The 23,743-nt window shown below is 45.0% G+C and overlaps 1 protein-coding gene across 2 annotated transcripts in view; it reads left to right on the forward strand.

The window, feature by feature from the left end:
* Window positions 1-23,743, forward strand: part of RFX3 (regulatory factor X3) — a 638,508-nt gene that overhangs the window by 566,541 nt on the left and 48,224 nt on the right. For both annotated transcript variants that reach the window (XM_078675714.1, XM_078675716.1), the window contains 2 exons: window positions 6,529-6,683; window positions 9,177-9,274. In XM_078675714.1, the coding sequence (XP_078531840.1) occupies window positions 6,529-6,683; window positions 9,177-9,274 (253 nt within the window). The remainder of the gene's footprint in view (window positions 1-6,528; window positions 6,684-9,176; window positions 9,275-23,743) is intronic.

The following is a 23,743-nucleotide window of genomic DNA, read 5'->3' on the forward strand; positions in this document are numbered from 1 at the left end:
CCCACCCACCCCCAGAACAGGCATCAAACAGTTGTCACCCATCCAAACCCTACCCCCGACTACGAGGGAAACTCTGGTAAAGACCAGAGACTCACAGATTACGTGAGGTCGAAGAGGTGACCACCCACCAGCCAGCCGGACATCCAAAACCCGTCCCACCAGGAAGGTCTATCCCGGCTAAGAGGAATCCTCCCCCAGCCCCCCCCGGCGGCACCACCCCCCATCAACAAAGCCCAAGACCCCGCACCCCCCAGAAGGAGCAGAGCACAGCCACCGGACCATCCACCCAAAGAACAAGGCTCCACTGGCCCCTAATATGTCCACACCTCTGGGCCAGCTGACCCCCTTACTGTCAATCTCATAGCGTCCCGTAGTCACTCATCCAGTAAGCCATCCGCCGTCTGCGGCGTAATCCGAGGCCGCCCCTCCGTTTCCTTGTCCGATGCCTCATCCGATCCTCCCGGTTCCGCCTCATCTTAGCCCAGTCTCGAACCCGAGTCCACCATCTGAGTCTCTGGCACCACTCCTGAAATGTCCGACACCGCTCGCAGGGCATCCCTCCTCTCCTGCGCAGTCTGAGAGGCCGAAGGAGACCTCCTGCCCTGCTCTCTCCGCCGATTACGCCTGCTCCTGCGCGGTCTCGGCCGGGCCTCCGGGTTCTCCGTCCAGGTACCCGAGCCATCCTTGCCCGCCCTGTACCGCTCCAACCACTGCCAAGCATCATCCGGGGATTCACAGAACGTCGCCACTCCGTCCACCAGCACCTTCAGGCGGGCGGGAAACAGCAGGGAGTATTGGACCCCTTCGTCGCGGAGAGCTCTCTTGATGGCGACAAAGGAAAAGCGGCTGCGCTGAACCTCCTGGGAGTAATCCGGAAAGATCGACACAGATGCGTTGTCTACCTTGTAAGGGCCAGCCAGTCTAGCCCGCCGCAGTATAATGTCTCGGTCCCTGAAGTGGAGCAGCCTAGCTATCACCGGCCTCGGGGGACGGCCCGGGGCCAGTGGACGAGCCGGGACCCTGTGTGCCCTCTCCAAAGTGTAGAAGTGCGTCAGGCCCTCTGGGACCACCACCTCCCGCAGCCAGTTCTCCAGGTACGCAACCATGTCGTCCCCCTCGATATTTTCGGGAAGGCCCACCACGCGGATATTGTTGCGTCTGTTGCGCCCTTCTGCGTCAGCCGCCCTCCGTTCCAACTGCTGCACCCTGCGAGTTAAGTCCTTCAGCGCGGCATCCGACGCCTTCTGGGCCGGTTCCAGTGTCTCCATTGCCAGTTCCGTGGCCTTGACACGGTCCGCAAGCTTGCCATGATCTGCCTTCAAAAGGCCGAGGCTCGTAGAGACCTGGGCGATGTCCTGGCGCAGCGCCTCCCTCGTGTCCCCAATAGCCTTAAGAATCTGGTCCATCTGTTGCTGCTGCAGCCCTGCGGACCTTTCATCCAGTGCCTGCTGCTGATCAAGGGGGTCAAGGGAGTCCTCCACCTGGCCTGGCTGTACTGCGCCCACTCCCTTCCGTGGCTTCCCCATGAAGACCAGCCGGCGACTGCGTCGCCACCAAACACCACCACGCCACCCCAATAAGTACCTCGATTAGGGCCAAAGTCACTGGCCTGCCGATAAGCCTGAAAGTGTAGCGGTGTCCAACTCGGTGACGAGAAAGAAAGAGGAGTGGGCCAGCAGCCAGCACAGCTATATCTCGACACACTCTACCTCCAATGCGACTCCCCCCACTCCGGGCCTCCGCAGTCCGCAGTTAGCGCCGCCAGGAAACCTCACTCCCTGTCCAGGCCGCTTCCGCCGGCAGTTCCCGATGTGAGGGTCCGTGATGGGGGCCGAGCGGACCCAGGTTCCCCTCAACGCCAAATGGCCACCCCAGGAAATCCGCGGTGACCTGGTCGCTGCCGCCAAAGTCTGCTGCCGGGCCACGAGGAGCTCCTCCAAGTACTCCCAGGCCCCCCCAGTGATTACGGCCACCAGTCCCGTCACCGCGCCGTCAGGGCCCAACAGCTTCGCCCCCAGGGCGGCGCACCTGGGTACCAGGCCGGTAGCGCCGTTCCGACGCCACCACAGAATCAAGGCCTCAGTCGGCCGCAGCGTCGTCCACAGCCGCCGGGCACCTCCGCACTCCGCCCCCTCTCCAGGTCTCCTCACCGCTCCGGTCTCCAGGCGTCCTCCGCTCCGGTGCCCGGCCTGCTGGGACTTGGTCGTCGGGCCCCCAGAGGGCAGCCGCCCGCTCACAGGGTCAGGGTGTCCGCCAGCGCCGGCCTCCAGCCACCCACGGCGGGTCCGATCTCGACGGCCCTCCGGAAATCTAGGCCGGGGATCAGCCGCGATGTGCAGGCCCAGGCAAGATGGCCGGCCGCCGCCTCCGAAGCTCCCACCGAGGGGCGCGATCTTCAACACCCTCGGGACCCAGCACACTCCCGTTCGGCACCAGGGTGACCCGCGGCTCTTAGCAGTCGAGCCCGGGTGTCAGCGCCGCCGGGGGGGACTTTTAACAGGATAATGCCCGAGACCGACCCGGAGCTCAGGGCTCAGACGACCATGCTCGTCGGCTCCGTGGCCACGCCCCCCACGCAGCACAGGGTTATGGCAACATTCCAGGTTGAAAAGTATTGATAAGTTTTTTTTTTTCCACTTTCTTATACCTGACCGTAGGGGACCCAAGTAGGTTGCTGCTGCTACTGGGGTGCATAAACCAAGCACATTAGGCTATATCTGCACTTTAGCACAGCTCTATTTATGTTTTTTTTACACTTCTCTTCTGTATTTTTGCCTCACAATAAGAAACTGGGTATGCGCTGATATATGGCCATTTGAGAGACTGCTGGTTGGATGTTGACATGGTTCAGGTGTATGGCAACATCCGAGTATAATGAGTACTAACCGGCACCATGGGCACATTAATATACCAGGCTGCAGGTTACTCAATTTGGTTGCTGTAGCTATTGGGTTGTTCAATTATGCACTTTAGGCGACCTTTGCACTTCATTGGAGCTCTTTTTATATGTTTTGTTTTGTGGAAAGATGGCACTGTAAGCAGGATGATATTGAAAAGGGAAGCCGTTGACGTGCTTACGTTGGTTGATATGAATTTTAATCATTTCATTTATTACATCGATTTTTTTTATCAAATAATAATGACAGTTTGAACTATGTATAAAGCTGCACCTCTTGCATAAAAAAAGAGAAAGCAGCATCTTTGACCTTATGGATGTGAAATGGCAACTTTATGTTTTGTTCATTAATTCGCTAAAAACTACTGTGTTGATGTTAGGCAAGGCACTAAGCAACAACTGGTCAGACAGCACTAAAGAATCTGTAACCACTCAGTCACCAAGCCCACATCCATGAAGTAGGAACACTGCTTTGCAATAGATGTCCAGAATGTGGATCTAGAAATTGGTAATGCTGCAAAAGGAGAAGGACCCTCATATATATAACAATCATTATGCAGCTCTTCATCTTAATCATCTGCCAGGCTTCGTATACCTGTGGCAGAGTTTTGGAACCAATATGCTATGAGATAGCCCCAACGGGGGTCACCTCTTTCCTCACTGACTTAGGCCACTTGTAGTGTAAAGCAGGGAGGTGTTGTCCTGAATTCACTCTAGTTTCAATCCTTACTGTTGCTGCCAATATTTTCGGTTATGTTTACATTTTGACCAAAGCTTTTAACGGCTTTCTGCAACAGAGGACATGCTCAATGTCACTTCTGGGTATATGCACTTACATATTCGAGATCACTCCCACCCTAAAAGTATGAGGTCATGATCACTAGGCACAGCCATCAGGTATGTTAGTTCTGATTATTGTTGGTTATGATGTGTAATAATCCTCATAAAAGCAAACAATGACTACCATGATCTGAATGACACACCTTGGGGAATGTAGTGCAGATTACGGAGAGAGTGAGTAATAGGATTAAACAGGGGAGTGTCTCACCATCTATCCAGCAGCTAGTTTACAAAGTTCTGCATGAATATAATCAACATGTGCATGTCTACTATGATTCATGTGTTTTGAGATAAAGGCGTGGATTAATAACTGCAGGTCTTGTGATGAACCGAGTTTGTGCAGCCTACACTTGGTATGCCAATTCCCACAAACATGTCAGATGACCTAGTCTGTCTCTGGTACTGTGATACCACCAACCCACATTAGATAATTAAAAGATGAACACATGTAGGCCCTGCTGTTTAGAATATGGATTCAGTCTAGTCAGGATTTAGCTTTAACTGGTTCTGGTCATTCCACTTAGTAACTCCAGTGAGCTAGATTGTCATTGGAAACCAAAGGTGTCCAACAAGCCTACTTTATAAAGTAAACAACATGGGTGAAAATAATGAGCCCTGATGTATATCCAAAGGAAAAGGTACCGTGGTCATTACTTGGAAAGCCAAGGTCATATATTGTGATTGTGAAAAAGAAAATTCATGTTGAAAACAGTTACTTCTGTCCGTTCTAGGCGAAAACAAGAACAAGGGGCATTTCATGTGTGACAGAAACAACAGTTCCAGCGGAAAGTTAGGCTAATCTATAATAATAATCAAATGCACAATCGCAATCACAAAAACGGGTTAAGGTGATGTCAGAAAGAAAGAGGGCCTTGCAGACTTTGTGTTCACATTAATTCTTTTTATCAGATTTGTAAAATTCAAATTGATATATACACAGACCAAGAAAAAACAATAGTGTTTTTGTGTCCCCAAGTGAAATGGAACCATATAACAAACAGTGAAAAATATGTAACGTCTACAGCTTGGTTTACAGAATTTTTTAAAAAGGCGACCAAAGATTAACTTAGTAATGATCCCAGCTTCTGTGTACAATAGTCAGAGCTGTTAAAATGGTTCACTTTCAAAAACAGTCCACTGCGTTTCGACCCTTTTACAGTGCAGGGTCTCTTCAGGACCAAGGTATTCTGTCCTTTCTAGGGTCTTTTGGATAAGTGGGCAGACACCTATGGGGCAGTATTGTTGTAGCCCGTTGACAAGCCAGTCAAATCAGGGTGGTGTACTAATTATCTAGGAGATCAACTACAAAGCAGCAAAAAAACAGAGTAGGTCCTGTGGCCAAGGCAACAGCTGACTTATAGGAATTGAAGATCTCTTGAGCATCAACGCAGTTGAAATAAATGCTTCTGTAGAGACAGGCTATAAAATGCTAACACTTGGCTGAAATGGCAACATTGATTTACATCTCTGTATGTCCAGTCATTCCTGCTAACCACCGTATGGAAAATTGGGAATTCACAAGAGGTGTTGCCTCCGTTTTGAAGCCGATTTAAAGAACATCTGGCAAGGTTGCATAATGCACATGAGTAGTTCTATCTTTAAAGAACTGGTATAATTGACAACTCTGATCCTTCTTTGGAAGCACCCTCATGTATGTGCATTCTGGATGGATGATACTGTACCTCATCCAGCAGAGTTCAGTAGGACGGTCCTTTCCTTCCACAGATCCTATACTGCAAATGCCCCTATGACATACTTCCATTGGCATTCCTGAAATGATACCTAATCAACAACTAGGATGAGTCATTATCAGTTTAACTCCTTAAGAGCTCCTGGTTCAAGGCCTCACACTCCACTGATTACATCTTCAAGTTCACAAAGAGTAGCGGGTACAGGTTGTTTTGTAGCAGGATTAGAACTGGTGGAGCAAAATTTACAATTATTCCTTTTGACCAGCTCTTACTTGATTTTACTGTATCACAGGACCAATGACCCATTAAGGGTAGCTGAAACAAGACCTGCCCCAGCACTCTCATCGTTTAGACCCATCAGCTTGCCAACTGTGATGCCATGTATCGTAAGGAAACATAGCTTGCTACAGTTATCCAAAATACCATAGCCTGCATTGTGAATGCTCCAATACAACAGATTCCCACGGAGAATAAATTCCTCATACCCTGACACTTTATAGTGCAAACTTTGATTTCCTTACAGACAAAAACTGCTGAGTTGCCACCTATGCAATTTCCCTTTCACTCTGTCAAATGTACTCTTTAAATGACTTTCCTATCGGTCAGAGCAGCTGTCCACTAGAGGCCTATTTAACTGTAAATTGCATTGGCCCAATGCATGCGTCTTTATCATTTGTTACCGATGCTCCTGTAATGGTTATGTGAAGAGGAGGATGAGTTGCATGTAAGTCTATTACCAGTATTGTGTGTCATGTTTGACAGATATGTTTCTTTTGACTGCCAGCGGTCGCCTTCCACTCCTCAGATTTCACTCCTTTGACTTTCCACAAGAAGCTCAGACATGAGGCTGCTGTCTGTCCTGTAGCATGTTCTAGCGGTTTAGACGCTGATTTTCAACTGATGAATCGGGGTGTTGAACCTGAGGATGTTGGCCCGTCAATGCTAGCACATTGGTAGCCTCAATTAGTCTTTTCTCTAGTCAGACCTTGTGATTTTGCACCATTGCTCTCAGCTGAAAATATTTCAACAGTGTAAACATAGTGCTGTTTCTCCAATGTACTGATAACGTCGAATTCACTCTTTGTAAATCTTTTCATGCAGCAATTTGAGTGAAATCGAAAGTCGACTACCGACGGTGAAACTGATAGCTCTCTGCAAAAACGAATCTATCTTGAAGTGGATGTGTAACTGTGACCATGTGATGTACCAAGCTTTGGTGGAAATTCTCATTCCTGATGTCCTAAGACCTATTCCTAGTATGTGGTTTTATTTTATAAAGTTTCACGATATGCATTTTCATGGACAGAGCTACAACCTAAGACGTACTTTGTTTTGTAAAAAGTTTTTTTTAAAACGTTTATTTTTCTCTTAGTTCTTGTTCTGCACTCCCTGAAATTTTAATGTACTTGACAATTCATTTTGCAAAATATGACTATTAACGATCCTACTTTGTGTAGACATTATCTTTCTTAATATTAGATGGCCTTGAAAAAGGTCGGAGAGCTGTGGAATTGTCTGCAACTGTGTGTCTCTCACTTAATACCCTTGATAATACGCCGAAGTACTGTCCTCCATGGCAATGCTGTAGATGGAAGAGAGTGTGTCTGTCATGTGGCCTATGTGGTTAGTGTTTTGAGTTGTGCTCTTAGCAAGTTTTGTTGCAGTGACTACATTGAAAATTGAAGTGTGAAGGAGTGAGAAATAGAATATTTAATCATTATCTGCGACAGTGTGGATGGATAGAAGGTGCAGCATAGCCTATGCAGGAAGTGCTTTTGTGTTGTGTGTCTATGGCAGAGATTGAGCAAACCTTGTTGTAGCAAGCATGTTGCTGCACTCACTCATGGGTATAGGAGAAATGTGTGAGAAAAGGTGCAGCACACAAGATACCGACAAGTTTTTGATTGTTCTCTAGCGCACAGTTTAAACCATGTTAAGTATGGGCATCAAAAGTACCCAGACGTGACACTCGGGAGTGGCCAAGGAGCAATCCATTGGAATGATCATTATGTAATCAGCCAGGCCATATGATCCGAGGAGTTCATTCAGGAGTGTGAGGGATCAACCAAAAGGAATGGGTATTGTGCAGTTAACTGTAGTATATGTTCATCTAGGTTCACCATGAAGCATCAGAAGCAACCATTATAAGAGCAGCCATTGTCTACGCCTTGGATGTCCACCATACGATAGGGTCTGATGGTGTTACGTGTGGAGCAACATGGGGACAGCATTATGGTGTGGTATATGGCTGAGAAGTCCTCTCAGATGTGGAAGGAACCAACCAATTGGAATGGACATTATAAATCTAGCCATGGTACAGGCTCTGATGGGTCCACCCAGGTACAGCAGGGAGTAACCCATTGTATGTCTATCCAGGAGCGGCAAAGGTTATGCAGCCAACCATAGATAGGAATCTGTAGAGAAGCTGCAGTAGAGCGGCTCATGTGAATGGCATTGTATAAATAGCCATGCTGTGTGATGTGAGTCGGCAACTTGAGCGTCAGCAGAGCAACCCAGATGAAAAGACATTCTGCAATCAGCCGCACTCTAGAGTCTGAGAGTTCTACTCATGAGCAAAAAGGAACAACTCAGAGGTATGGGCAGCTTAGAACTAGCCATTGTATATGTCCTGCGTGGTCTACTGTGGAGTGACAAATGGGCAGCATTATGCAATGAGCCACAATACATGCCTTAGGAGTCAATCCAGACAGGGAACATCCATAGGAATGAACTTTACATAACCAGCCTTGACATACTTGCTCTGAGTAGTCCACTCACGAGCAGCATGCAGCAACCCACTGTATAGTCATTCCAGAATTGGCAAATAAATGGCCATTAGGAATTGGTCTTAGAGATCCACAGAGGAGCAACAGCAGAGCAACTCATAGGACTAAGTCTTCTACATCCAGCAATGCTGTATAGTCTGCAGTACTGTACCGATGAGTAGCATTGAGAAGTCGCTAGGAATGACAACCAGCCATATTGTATGCTCTGATGGGTTCACAGTGAAGAGACAAAGGGGCGGAACTCAGAATATCTAAATGCAGCATTCCTGTGCTGCAGGGCGGTATATGTTTTATGCCGTACTTTGTTCAGGTGCAGTGATAAGGACTTCATCAGTACCTTTGAAGACAGGACTTGGTACTGTGTCGTGAGGCTGTTCTCACAAGAATACATGGAGAAAGTTTGCTTCTAAGAAAGAATGGACCTTAGAGGCGAGCAGCATGGTATTTGTTCCACTTTAGCTGAACGTGCATATTCCATGAACTTTCAAGGCAGATGTAATTATTTACGACAGTGAAAATACTTTTTGGGAAAAAAGACTGGTCTTTAGGAATTTCTTAGCACATGTGGTTAGTGTTTTGAAAATGTACTTTTTTATTAAAGTATGGCTTTCTGTTATGTAAAGTATTAATGTGTTGAAAACATGGCTGTTGTCGTCGATTTGTGTTTGTTTGAATGGAATTTGAAAATGTATGTAATGTCCTTACTAGTTTAAATCAATGGGAATGGCCTGCACTGATGTTCACGACCCGGGGAAATGCTTAGACTGCAGGAAGATTGCGAATAGAATTGTTGTTGTTAGCATGTGGCATTCTGCCTCACACTCCATCTGCCTCTAAGGCTGGGACTCTGGTAGAACTCATGGATGTGGAATGCGCGTGTCGTGAGTCCAGGGGAGTTGCTTTTTTGCAGGACATGTACTTTGTGACCTTTAACCCTCTGGTTTTTCTTTCCACAATGACTAGGTGCCTTGACCCAAGCCATTCGAAATTTTGCAAAAAGCCTTGAAGGTTGGCTTTCTAATGCTATGAACAATATTCCCCAGAGAATGATACAAACCAAGGTAAGTAAGCCATGTATTACTTTTTAGAGCTGAACTTGGTAGGGAAAATTGTTAATAGACTATCAGAGAGGGTGGAAGGAGTATAGCAGGACAATGGGTGCTGTCAAAACCTTTTAGTACTTTTGTGTATGACAAATTGATCAGTGAACAAATTCAAATGATCGGAATGTATTTTTTTAAACACATTTTTGATTTGAAGAAGTTTTATGCTTCTGCAAGTATCTGTTTCCATTCAACTGACGGTCTGAGAGGTGGAATGGGAAAACCAGTGTGTCATGCCCTGCAATGTAGAATCTATTTCCAAGTGTCTTTCCAGTACAATTCAAATGGGCATCAGAGAAGCTCATCATGAAATGTAAAATACGAGTTAAACATACATATCTACAAGTGCTGCATGGTTTGTAAGTATTCCTGTGATGCCCATCCCCCTTTAACTTCTTAAACCAATAGTATAAAGGGCGACGTATTGTAGGTAGGCTTAATAAACGCAGTTTGCTCCACTCACTAGCCAAAAGCTAAGGTAAGGAACATTACTGTCTGACTTAAAATGCAATTGCTGTCTATGCAATTGATTGGCCAAGAGAGGTGCGCTAGTGTCGCGACCACTGGACTGGAATGTATTCCCTTCTCCAAATTCTTTAAATGACACCTGCGGTTTTATTAACAGACCTCACGGTGAGAAGATGTGCCTTTCAAAATCGTTGTCTCCTGTGATTTAAAACAAAGACTAATGAAAATATTTGATATCCCAGTCTGCAAAGTGAAATATGGAATGCACAGTTTTATCTGCTTTGTTGCATTATGCCAAACTTATTTTTTTCCATTGAAAGCCGCAAATAGCATAAAGTTAAACTAAATTCTCATAATTTTAGTTGAGTCTTCACAATGAAACATGGTACAGTTAATACTTGCAGCAAAACGCTGGGATTTTCCGAGCTGTCCATATTTGTCAATGGCTATGTTTATAGTCCTGGGTGTTCTTTTAACAAATTCGTGCATCTAGAGTGGTTGACCTCAAAGCTGGGGAACCAGGTTCGAGTCTCGGCAGGGACGCTCAACATCCTGTGATTCTGGACAATTCACTGAGGGCCCAGTTACAAGGACCGCTAGAATTGTGGTGGCTCGGCAGTGGTGGTCCAGCCACGGAAGTGCCATGAAAACCGTGGCTGAGAGAAAACAAAGGGAGCCCCATGATTCCTCACGGCATGTGGATGCACTACCACCCTGTGTGCGTGCACCCCAGTTCCTGCACAGCATGGACGTTACAGTCCATGCCGTGCAGGAACCTTTTGCGCCGCTGTTATTGCAGTGCATTTTTCAATGGCACTGTCGCCTTTGAAAGAGGCACTGCCGAGGGATCGCCACTCTGCCCACCTGCCAGACCAGTTTTAAGTCATAATCTGTCATAATCGGGCAAGCGGGTGGCAGTGAGTCTTGACAGTACAGGAACTTGGTGGTGGTGCCGCGCCCGCTCGCGCACTGCCGAAACTCGTAATCAGGCCCTTAGTCTCTCCGTGCCTGACAAAATGAATGCGTCCATCTGTAACACAACTTGTGCTTATGTAAAGTGTTCTGATACCTTTGGTCGAGTTTGCGCTATATAAAACAAAACAAAAAGTGACATATGTCATTCCTGGATAGATGCAAGTACTGAACTGCAGTGCTACATGACTATTATAAAAAGACCAAGGATGGAATGAGCATTCCGTATACACTTTATTCAGAGAAGCAGGAGATGGAATTGAAACCCAGACTGTACTCTATTGTTACTCATAAGTGATCCTTTTAAAGAGCGCAAGGATGGGATGTCGAGCAGACTGAAGTTTTACTTCATCCTGTGTAAGTGATTTCGTAAAGGAGACGCACCCAAGGATTGAATGGGCATGAACACACTACTCACTTCTCCCACTTAAATGGTCTTTCATCCTCAGATAAGATTAGGTATAAGTGGACACTTTACCACCGTATCTATCTTAGATGTGATTTCCACTGCAGGGGGTAGATAAAAGTGGGCATGAAGCCTAAATGGCCCCAGCACCAACTAAGTACACATCTATTCTTTTTTGGTATGTTTGACACATAAATATTTCTACGAAGAGTCAAATATGGTTCGGCCATTGTTCTTGCAGGAATTAGGTTATGTCCTGAGCAGTAGGAAATATGATAGCAGATAAAGACTGCAAGTCTCCATCGCTTTGTCCTTTTCTGCTTGCTTTGCCCACTAGGTAATTTACAATTTTGAGCTGTACTTTTGTTTTCTCAGTTCTAATCCTAGTCAAATCATTTGTATAGCACCAGTAAACCTTGTGGTATCCAGTCACTAATGCTCATTCCATGGAGGACTATTTTCACAACCATGCCTTTTAAATTCTTTAAAACAATAACATTCTCAGATTTACTAATTTCTTTTTGTAGCTCATTTGATAACCTTGCTCATACAGTCAACCAGGGACAAACCTCATTTTCATAGCACTACAGTGGGCCAGACAGACCTGGTACTCAGACCTACTGGAGATGTGCAATGAACAAATAATCATGATCAAAGCAGAACATGATCTACTACCAATGCAAAAGGGGAAAGTGTACCACCCAGAACCAGCAAAGACTCAACCTAGGGGCCTAGCTCCTGAGTATCTAGTGTTAGGGTGTCTGCAACAGCTACCGTGACAGTGGAAATATTTAGAGAAGCAAGGAAACATACCACACAAACATGTTATGAAGCAAAATGGAAGAGGTACATCCACTGATGCACAAACACTAAGATGGAAACAAGAACAAAACAAGAGACAGTATTGACCTACAGCATTCACCTGCTAGACAGTGTGTTATCCTACTCATCCTTAAAGAAACACCTGGCAGCGATAGTAGTATACACAAGGAGCCCTTCATGTATCAACTTCTTCACATTCTCAGTGTTGCAGAGATTCTTGGAATGATCTAAAAGAACTGCACCGCCAAGATCAGTTTAAGCACCAGATCTCTATATTGTTTTATATGCTTGCATATATACATTGTTACAGCTCGGTGGTGGAAATTTTCTTTCTGTTCACTGTCCTAGAATCACGTTGGTTCAATAAATATTGGAAACATCCCACTATATATTCCTTGTATATTTCTCTGAGGGAAGGAGAGCACACTTGGCTGAGCAAAAGGTTTTGAGATCTGTTACCATGATTCCTGGGGGATCAGGGTTGTCGTGTTCAGTGGTTGCCAAAACCATTTGCTACCCGCCTAGGGTTAGGAGGGCTTATTGTGGCACTGTGAGCTAGCTGGCCTATAAGATGACATATCCTGAGGGGGTGCATGGACTCAGTGTGCTGTACACAAACCTGCAGTAGCTTGGAAACTATATGACACCTTCCCATCCCCATGGTCTTGAGAGTCACCTTTGCTTTGTTAATATTGTTGTAGTCCAAGCTGGGTTGCCATCTCCTGCATGTACATGCTATAGAGTACCTACATTGTCCAAGGTTTACTCTTGCTTCTTGCTTTTTTAGTATTCTTACCATTCATTTCAAAGACACATTTGAAAATAACTATACACTTGTTAACCACTCCTCCCCTCCTGCTGAGATTCCCCAGTGCATATTCCCCTCTCTTTCAGCGAAAACCATTTCCAAAATTCCTCCTAAGATTTCTCTCGACTGGTCCATGGCGTGTTATCTAGTTCTAGTAGCTCACTTTTACTAAGATGAAGCCTCCCATGATGTGCTGCTCAATCCACAATCACAGTGCATGCATTGTATGTGTCTCATCACTCTGCAGTTCTCGATGCAGTTCTGCAATGATCACATAATACTCCAGAGAGGCTTTTACTCACAATTGCAATTGTCTCCATTGAATGGGCATGGATACTGAATTATTCTATTACTCATTACCCTAGGAAAGGCTAAGTATTAAATGGGTAAAAATGACACTCCACAGTTTCTCCACCCCAAATGTATTTCCTCCACAGAAGAGCGAAAGATCTCCATGTCTATCCACAACCATTTCCATCTACACAAACATGTTTTTGTACAGTCTTTGTACATGTATCGTGAGTGTGCCTGAGAGATTGCATGTTTGATGGTCTGTATATATGGGCCCTTGTAGGCAACAAAAAACAGACATTTTCCCTCCTGCTGAAGCCCAGCTGTAAACAGCGCATATGGAGTAGTGTTTTCTGATCCACACAATATTTCTATGTCTTTTTCGATTAAACTGTCATCCATTGATTCTCTGTTATTTATTGTTGGCATACAGCTCAGGTCACAGAGGATTATGTGCTGTCAATGTAGAAGGAAGGTGTGGTATGGGACCAGCATATTTATATAAAAAAGATTTGGGACAGGCCACAAACAATTGCAGAAATGGCCTTTGGCACTTTCAGTTGCCCATTCAGGATGTAAACATTCCAGGCATAGGAGAGATGCTAAGCTCATCACAAAAATGCAGCACCAGGCAACGCCAGAGACTTCCGATCTTCAGAGCTGAAGACCTACACAAGCCCTGAGCTAACTGCTTGGGTGGCAGTGTGACGACTTGCTCTTTGACGTCATAGGCCTCTGAAGGTTTTAGCTCCTGGCTGTTGCCCCCATGGCTTGCCAGAATGCACAATGGGCCTGTTTCCAACGAGTACAAGTCATCGAGTATCTGCCTCCTAAGCCATCACAGCAGTAAGCCAAAACAACTCCTATAGTCCCACTGGTGTCACAGGGGTCAGTTGCTTAATCGCCCTAAGTAGTCCCGCTCAACGAGGTAGAACATCAAGCCTAGAGTATGGTCTCATTAGGCAATGACCCTCAGGTCGGGCACTGACAGAAAGATCATCTCAGCCGCAAGCATCCTCCATGATGCCAAACAAAAAACCGCTCAAAGGCGTCGAGCCACGTCAATCGTTGATGCGTCTTTATGCAATTTGTGGTTCTCCAGCACTATCAGAACATCATAAACGTTTCACAAATTACTATTCATAGTAGCTTTCTTGACAAATCCTTGGGACTGTTATTTCATCCTTTGGACAGAATGAATTCTATAGAAGAGACCATCTTCTAGTTTTGTCAGGCGCTGCATACACATGCCCCTTTAGACCCATCTGAAGGTGAGATGTTTAGATTTATCTGGCTGATCGTTAGAACTCAGTTTGAGAACCTTAATACAAGACGATCATTATTTGAATTTTTTTTGTTGAATTCCTCCCTTAGTGGTTTCATTAGTAAAATATTGTAAAAAGCCATCCTTCTGGACACAACACACTCAGATAGCACTGACAAAAGAATATGTGAACACCCATGGAGCTCCCTCAAGAGCATTAGCACCCATGGTCTGTGGTCAGCTAATCCACCGAAACCATCTGAATTTCAAAGCCTTTTTCCATTTCCTGCAGAGAAATGTAGTCCAGTTCCTCACAAAACACAAACCAGACATATTTTATTTGAACAAAAAGTGTAGTCTTCGTTTATAGATCTACGTTACTCGTAGCAAAATCCTCCAAAGACCTTACACATAGAGGGCAACACAATAGTTTGAGGCATATGAGCTGCAGATCACACACTGTGCTTAGATCGCCATCTGGTGTTGAACCCGGATGTTTGCACTTTGTTGTTGTCTTGGTAGAAGTCTTTGGAAGTCACGAGATAGGTGACTCCTCCTGTGGACAATAGTGCACATGGGCATCGACTCCATCATCAGATTGTTTTTTTCCGCCATCGGGCTCGGATGTGTTTGTCGCGCTCCAGTTCGGTGTCGTTACCGATCTACCTTTCAACACGCAATCCTTAACCCATTCCACGGTATTGTTTTGATCGCGTTTCCCAATCGACACGCATCTTTACAAACTTGAATCTCTTCGATTCGGGTCATCAACGTAGGCCTTCGGGCCTATCTGCGCCTTTAGGCCTTTTGACTCCTGTAAAGGACTCCTTTCAAAAAGTGTCCTCAATGTAGATCCAAGTTTCCACACGCTGATTTCACGAGGTGTGTAACCTCTTCCTTTCGCCCGCGCACGAGGCCAAAGACTGTCCAGCTTGTGCCTCTTTCCGCTCCAAGAAAACAATACGGGATTGTCGAGCTCGAAGAACTATGGCTCGATCATCAACATCGATACTGGATGATATCTTCCAAGAAGGTATCAATGTGCAGGGGCAGATCGAAGAGGGCAACTTCAGCACCTCCGAAGCCGACGACTCCGACATCGAGACATCACTCCAGGGCAGCGGGTCGTAAGTACTGACGTTGACCCCCCCCCACCCATTCATAAAAAGGCTTTGGTACCACCCCTTATGTGCACACCGGGACAAAACTTCCCACGCCCCGCCATCGGGCCCGGCAAAGAAGTCAACACATAAGCCTTCAGGCGACTCGGGATCGAGCCAGCCTACTGTCAGTGCCGAAACCCCATCCCCGGCACCGAAAAAAGACAAATAGAAAGAGAAACCACTGAGAAGCAGCCTACCTTCAGTACCGAAACTTCATCCCCCGTCCCTGGCACCGAAAAAAGACAAACCCAAAAAGAAGCCACTGTCTTTGTCCGCACCGAATCCTGGTTCCAAATAGGCGCATTCAGCACGGAAATCCACTGGCACGAACCTTCGGATCCGGAAAAATAATTGGAACCAAACAAACAACCAGTTCCAAACTAAACCTTCGGAACCCAGGAAAACTCCTGATTCCAAACCTTTGGAGCATAATACAACTCCAAGACTGGTGCCACACAAACAGTTGGACCAGAAAAAATCGGCGCAGAAGCAAGACACTCCACAGGAGGAGCTTTTTTGAACTGATCCAACCCAAAAAACATAATAAAAATAGAAAAAAATAGATCTAAAGACAGGTCACCTTAAAATTAGTCCTTCCAACAAAAGGAAAAATGGACAAACCTGCACCATCTCCACCCCCTTTAAAGAAAAGAGACATTGCTACTTCTCCTTTGAGGATTCCTTCTCCACCTGCTCCCCACACCACATCTCTCCTATCCCATATCCAGTACCCTCACAATCTCCTCCACCTCAGGATGATGAGGATGACTTAGGGGACGGAAGGGATGATGAACCTTTAGGAGAACCTATTCATCCTAATATCCCAAATGACCCATGGGACAATTATCTAGACCGTCCCCTCCAGAGGACTTGATAGGATTCACTCAGCTCATACACAGAGCTGCAGAATACCACAGTGTGAATATGCACACAGACCCTACAGAAGAAGATTTCCTCATGGACACTTTTGCACCATCTCAAAGGTCCACTTCCATTACCCCAATGTTAAAAGGGGTAATCTAACACGCTAATGACATTTTTAAAGATCCTGTAAGGGCTAGAGTCATTAACCCAAGAGTGGAAAAGAAATACAAGTCTTCCCCAGCTGACCCTGACTATATTAAAGGGCAGCTTCCCTTAGATTCCTTGGTAGGCTCCAAAGCCGGGAAAAGGGCTAACTCTCAGACCTCAGGCGATGCTCCACCGCCTGATAAGGAATTAAAACTGTTGGACGCATCTGGTAAAAGAACAGCATCTCAGGCCGCCAACATATGGAGAATTGCCAACACATAGGCTTTGCTGGCTAGGTATGATAGGGCACACTATGACGAACTAGAGACCCAAATACAACACCTTCCAGATCAATATAAAACAAGGGCCAATGATCTCATCCAGGAAGGGAAACTTTTAACTAATACGTCTATTCAATGTTCTCTGGATGCTGCAGACACAGCCTCCCGAGCTAGCAATACCAGTATTCTTTTACACAGACATGCATGGCTACGTATTTCTGGGTTTTAACCTGAAGTTAAAACTACTATATTGAACCAACCCTTTGACCACGAACATTTATTTGGGCCAAGTGTAGATTCATCTTTAGAAAAGATACTGATACTGCCAAATCAATGAGAGCTTTGCAATCGCAAACTCCCAGTTCTTTTCGTCGCTCCTCTTATAGGGGCACCTCTAGAGGTTTTACCACTGACAATTCCTCAACCTCCTATAAACGTCTTACCCAGACCTTCTTTACCAGAGGTTATTACTGAGGAAGCTACAGGGGCAATAACAACAAGGGTAGAGGCAAAATTATCAATACTCGCACTGCCTCCACCTCCAAACAATGACTTCCCTCCACTCCCCCAGGTCCATTACACTCCGGTCGGGGGAAGACTGTTACAGTTCCTACCTGTCTGAAACACCACTAACACGGACAGGTGTGTGAGACAAATCATACAATCCGGTTATTGTCTGGAACTCACTTCAACTCCCCCAAACATACCACCCAAACAGCGTCCAATGTCAACCGAGCATTTAACACTTCTAAAACAAGAGGTGCTTTCCCTCCTACAAAACATGCAATAGAACCAGTTCCCCTGCATCATCAAAACACAGGGGTTTACTCCCTATACTTTCTCATCCCAAAGAAGGACGGAACCCTGAGGCCCATTTTGGACATCAGACCATTAAACCTCTACATACAGTCAGACCATTTTCATATGGTCACTCTTCAACAAGTCCTTCCTCTACTCAAACAAGGTGATTTCCTTGCCACCTTAGATATCAAGGACGCCTACTTCCACATTCCCATTCACCCTGCTCACAGGAAATATCTTCGGTTTGTAGTGGACGGTCCGCATTATCAGTTCAGGGTTCTTCCATTTGGAGTCACCACAGCACCCAGAGTCTTCACAAAATGTCTGGCAGTGGTAGCAGCACAGTTAAGAGGACAACAAATTCACGTCTTCCTGTACTTGGGCGGCTGGCTCATAAAAGCCAAGTCACATACCCAGTGTGTAAATCACACATGCACAACAATTCAACTACTCCACGGCTTAGGGTTTACAATAAACCTCACAAAGTCTCACCTCCAACCGTCCCACATTCAACAATATCTAGGTGCCACAATAAACACCTCCAAAGGCCTTGCATATCCCAATCCAGCCAGGATAGCAAGCATGCAAGCCCTTATCACAAAATTCCAGCTGCAACACTCACTTCCAGCTCGAGTGCTTATGCAACTAATGGGCATGATGGCCTCTTGCATATTCATAATACCACATGCAAAACTCCAGATGCGCATTCCTTAGAGGAATGCTTAGCACGTAGGTGGAACCAAGCGCAAGGTCAAATAACAGATCTAGTGTTGGTGGACGGCTGCACACTTCGCTCTCTGGAATGGTGGAACACCCAATACCTTTCCAAAGGGTGACCGTTCCTAGAGTCGGTTCCACAGATTGTGCTACCAGCAGACACATCGCTCACTGACTGGGGAGCTCATCTACTACATCACACCAGACAAGGCACATGGACACCTCAGCAAAAGCTACTCCACATCATTCATTTGGAGGTACTGTCAATCTTTCTGGCATTAAAATCATTCCAGAAACACATATCAGGCAAAGCTGTATTTGTCTGGACGGACATTATAACAGCAATGTATTACTTACAAAAACAAGGGGGGACGCACTCTGCAGCTCTCTCAACTAGCACAGAGCATATGGAGGTGGGCTATTCTTCAAAACATATTAATTTAAGCCAAACATCTTCCAGGAATACAGAATCAGATAGCAGATCTGTTAAGTCGTCAAAGCCAACAGATTCACGAGTGGGAACTTCATCCACAAGTTCTTCAACTGTTTTTCCAAATGGGGGGGCATCCAGAGATATATCTCTTCGCCACACATTCAAACAGAAAAGGCCCAAGCTTCGCCGCCAGATATCCACATCCATTGTCCAAAGGCAATGCGATATGGATGTACTGGTCGTCAGGCAGATTTGCGCACGCTTTCCCGCCTCTCCCACTCATTCCATGAGTGGTGCGCAAGCTGCAACAACAGTCACTAACATTGATGCTACTTGCTCCAACATGGGCAAGGCAACCATGGTACACAACATTACTGGAACTATCAGTAGTCCCACACCAAAAACTACATCTCTCCCCACAACTCTTAACGCAGAACCATGGAGAGATCAGACATCCAGATCTAGCACAGCTCAACCTAGCGATCTGGCTCCTGAAGTCCAAGAATTTTTTTTACCTCAATCTTCCACCTGATTGTATGGCCGTTATCAGAGAGGCTAGGCGCCCCACCACTAGAGCCTGCTATGCAGCCAAGTGGAAAGGATTTGTTATATACTGTACCAATAACACAATCATTCCTCTAGATGCACCCATTCAACACATCATATGTTGCCTTCTACATCTTCAAAGATGTAATCTAGCATACACATCAATTAGGATACATCTTGCTGCCATGGCAGCTTACCTATAAAATAGACAACATTTGCCATTGTTCAAGGTACCTGCCATTAAAGCATTTATGGCAGGCCTCAAAAGAATAATTCCTCCCAGGGTACCACCCTCTCTAGTGTGGAATCTAAATATCGTCCTCACTAGATTAATGGGTCCTCCATTCGAACCTCTACATAAATGTGAGCTACAATTGCTCACATGGAAAGTCGCTTTCCTTGTGGCCATCACATCTCTCAGAAGAGTCAGTGAGTTATAGGCACTAACTATTCAAGAACCATTTTTACAACTCCATCATAACAAAGTGGTTCTTAGGACAAATCCTTCCTAAAGTTATTTCTCCCTTCCATCTCAACCAATCTGTTGAGTTGCAAGGGTTCTTCTCGCAACCCCAGACAGTAGCAGAAAAAGCTCTTCATACGCTGGAAATAAAAGAGCACTTCTTTACTATATTCACACAACAAAACCTTTTCGCAAAACAAAACAACTTTTTGTATCCTTCTCACCACCACATAAAGGCAATCCCATATCAAAGTCTGGAATTGCAAGGTGGATTGTCAAATGTATACAAATTTGCTATCACAAAGCAAAACTTACACTATCTATTCCCCCTAAAGCCCACTCTACCCGCAAAATAGGGGCTTCCATGGCATTTTTAGGGAACATTCCCTTAGATGACATCTGCAAAGCAGCTACATGGTCTACACCGCACACATTCGCAAAACACTATTGTGTAGCTGTACAGGCTAAACAACAAGCTAGTGTGGGCCAGGCTGTACTCAAATCACTATTTCAAACTACTGCAACAGATACTGGTGGTCGCCACTAAGGCAGAGTACTGCTATGCAATCTATGCACAGTGTGTGATCTTTTTTTTTTTTTTGCAGTTTTATATAGCGCGAACTAGAACCGAACCGAATCAGTTATCGGAGCGCTTTACATAGCACCAGTTACGTTACATGAGGACACACTTTCATTTTAGGCACGGGGAGATTAAGTGATTTGCCCAGAATCACAGGGGGTTTTTGGCGTCGTTACCGAGACTCAAACCCAGATCCCCAGGTCCGAGGTCGAGCGCCTTAGCCGTTAGGCCAACCCCTCTCTCCATCTGCAGCTCAAATGCCTCGAACGGAAAATGGTACTTACCAGTATGCATCTGTTCTTGGCATGTAGAACTGCAGATTCACACACGCCCATCTGCCTCCCCGACTACCTTTATCTGTACCGGTATTATCTCATTTAGATACATCACATAGGCATCTTTTTCTGTTTCTTACAAAACTCCATCATTTCCCTTCTTGGCGAAAAAACAATCTGAAGATGGAGTCGATGCCCATGCGCACTATTGTCCACAGGAGGAGTCACCTATCTCGTGACTTCCAAAAACTTATACCAAGACAACAACAAAGTACAAACATCCGGGCCCAACACCAGATGGCGATCTATGCACAGTGTGTGAATCTGCAGCTCTACATGCCAAGAACAGAGGCATACTGGTAAGTAGCATTTTCCTTCTAATTGGTGTCCTCAGAAAATGACACCAGGCTGTTTATTAATGAATTTAGGAAAAGAGTGCTTCGGTCAATTTTCAAAACTGTGGATTTTAGAGGAAACTCAACCTTGACTCTAGATGGGGAACTCATTTTAGAAGCGAAGAACTCAACAGAAAATTATCTTTTTTGACTTGACAGTCAAACTCCTGTATGGCTTTCAGCCTACTCTATTGAGTCACTAAACTCTCGAGTGAAGACAGCCACCAAACTGCATAGCCCTTTTTTACAGACTGAGCTTCTTTACAACTGTCTTAAGCCCCTGATCTTATAATGCATGAGGAGGGTAGGATTTCGCTTGCCTCCCTCCCATTATTGAATTGGCCTGCTGCCAGGACGGTCTTTACTAGATGTCAGTATAAGAGCAAGTGGCTGAGTTTTGTCACTGGGCTCTAGATCATCACCTAAATCCTATACAGGCTTCTTTGAATGTTATCCTTAATATCGTGACTCAATTAGTAAATTCTGGGTCCTACCTAATTCCTCTAAACATTACTTCTGACATATCACTGTAATTATTAATACCTTTATGTGGGTTGTGCTGAGTATAGAACCCTCCTTTAAACTAGACTCGTTTTGATAGAATTTCTTCTTAATCTGGAAAAATCCGTTATGGTTTTCACGTCAATGTCTTATGTTTTCAAGCTGAACAATCGCATCACAACCTTCATATTTCCAGGGTTCTCAGAACAACGTTTTTATTGTCTGTGGTGCTCTTACTTCAGATAATCAATTGGCATACTACTATCGCCAGGCTCTTACGGGCACATGCATCATTGTCAATTGCATTCGCAAACGGTGCAAATCGCAATTTTCGGCCGTTTGCGAATGCAATTGACAAAATTGGGATGCATCATGTTTTTCGCAATTTTAGAAATCGCAATTATGTTGCGATTTCTAAAATTGCGATTGCATTTAAGAAATTGCAATTTGAGATTTCTTAAATGCAATGCATGAACATTTAAAATTTGCGAATTCGCAAATAGGGAGAGGTAAATTACCATGAAGTTGACCTTCATGGTAATTTGCGAAAACTTTTAAAAATGCACAAAAATGCATTTTTGAAAGTTTCATTTTACACACACACATGCCCTTGGGGAATGTGTGTGTGAAAAATGCACTTAGAGTTATATTTCAGGGGTGCAGGGGGGGTCCTTTGGACCCCCCCCCGCACCCTTGAAATTGCATTCTCAATTTGCGAATCGCAAATTGAGAATGACTTCCCATTCATTCCTATGGGCCTCTAGGCCCATAGGAATCAATGGGAAGGGATTCCTTAATTGTGATTCGCAAATTGTGAATCGCAATTAAGGAATTTTAAGAAATCGCAAAAAAAATTGCGATTTCTTGATGCATAGCCTTTTGCGATTTCTTAATTGCGATTCCTTAATTTTCGCAATTAAGAAATCGCAAACGGCAACAATGATGCATGTGGCCGTTAGTCCCTTGTATATTAAATGCTTGCAGTGTGAGAGGAGTATTGTCACCTTCTTGACTTCGCTATCCTTTCACCAGAGCTGAAGCAGTAGAAAGATGCTAATCAAAGGCATGTACTTAGTGCTGCTAAAATGTGCAAAGAAACAACTTTTATCTCTCTGCATACCTTCTATAAGCACCACTGTTTGGGTGCATCTTCTGTAAAAGATGCACCTTTTGACCAGGAAGTTCTCAACAACCTATTTGCTTCAAGCCTGGTGAAGAGTGAAGCCTGTTTCACTCTCACACAAATGAATGCCTTTGAATTAGATTTCCAACAAGCTGGGAAGGAGAGAGAGAGTAAGGAAAATGCCTGTAGTGTTAGTTCCTTCAGAACACCAACCCAGTCATTCGCTTATGACGGATATGCTCTGTTACAAAGTTACATGGCGAAAAAAGCATGTGGAGAATGGACTGGAATGGATGTCAGTTACCAACTTGCCTCTAAACAGATGTGTGGTATCATCTAATCTTTAGGGTCTATCATCAGTATAGTACTTGTTTTAGTTGCAGAACACAAACAACCAGAAAAAATCCTAACTGTTGGCTAGAAGTCACAAAAACGAAGGTCATAAAAAATGGCGGGGAGGATTTAACGTGACAGTCTTTTTTGGCAGTCTTGTTCCAGGGCTGTCTTTGATGTAGGCGTTCCTTACCCAATGGAATAGCGAGAGAGACCGAACTAAGAGTTTGGAATAATCTTGAAACTATTCTTTCCTTCTCACTGCACATGTGCCTTTTGGCCTAGCTGATTGAGTAGCTATTGTTTGGGTGCCTGGGCTTGTAACTGAGTTGGTCAGTGTGCAGATGCATGTCTTTAGATGTAGAGCTGTGTGGATGTATTGATCCCTGTATGCATTATAGATTTTTTTTGGGGGGGGGGCTCAATTACGAAAGACGACAACTTAGACTTTCAGAAAGAACATGGAGACAACACCCCACACCCTCCCATCTTGCCCTCCTTAGATCTGCTAGATCAACTTACAAGAAACACATTTTCAATGAAAAGGCATCCTTCTTTCGAACTCAACTTGATTGTGCCAAAAACAGGCCCAGAGAACTGTTTAACATTGTTAGAAAACAAACATCATCAGCCCTTGCTGAACTGACAGATTCAATTGAGAGATGTGAGGAAATTGCCAACTTCCTCTCGGATAAAATTGCCATAATTGACCAATCCTTCCCTCAAATCCTGGACCTGCCCAGCCCCCAATTTGCCCTGGACGTTGCCATAGAC

Source organism: Lissotriton helveticus, chromosome 2_1 (assembly GCF_964261635.1).
Source record: "Lissotriton helveticus chromosome 2_1, aLisHel1.1, whole genome shotgun sequence".
Classification (NCBI taxonomy): domain Eukaryota; kingdom Metazoa; phylum Chordata; class Amphibia; order Caudata; family Salamandridae; genus Lissotriton; species Lissotriton helveticus.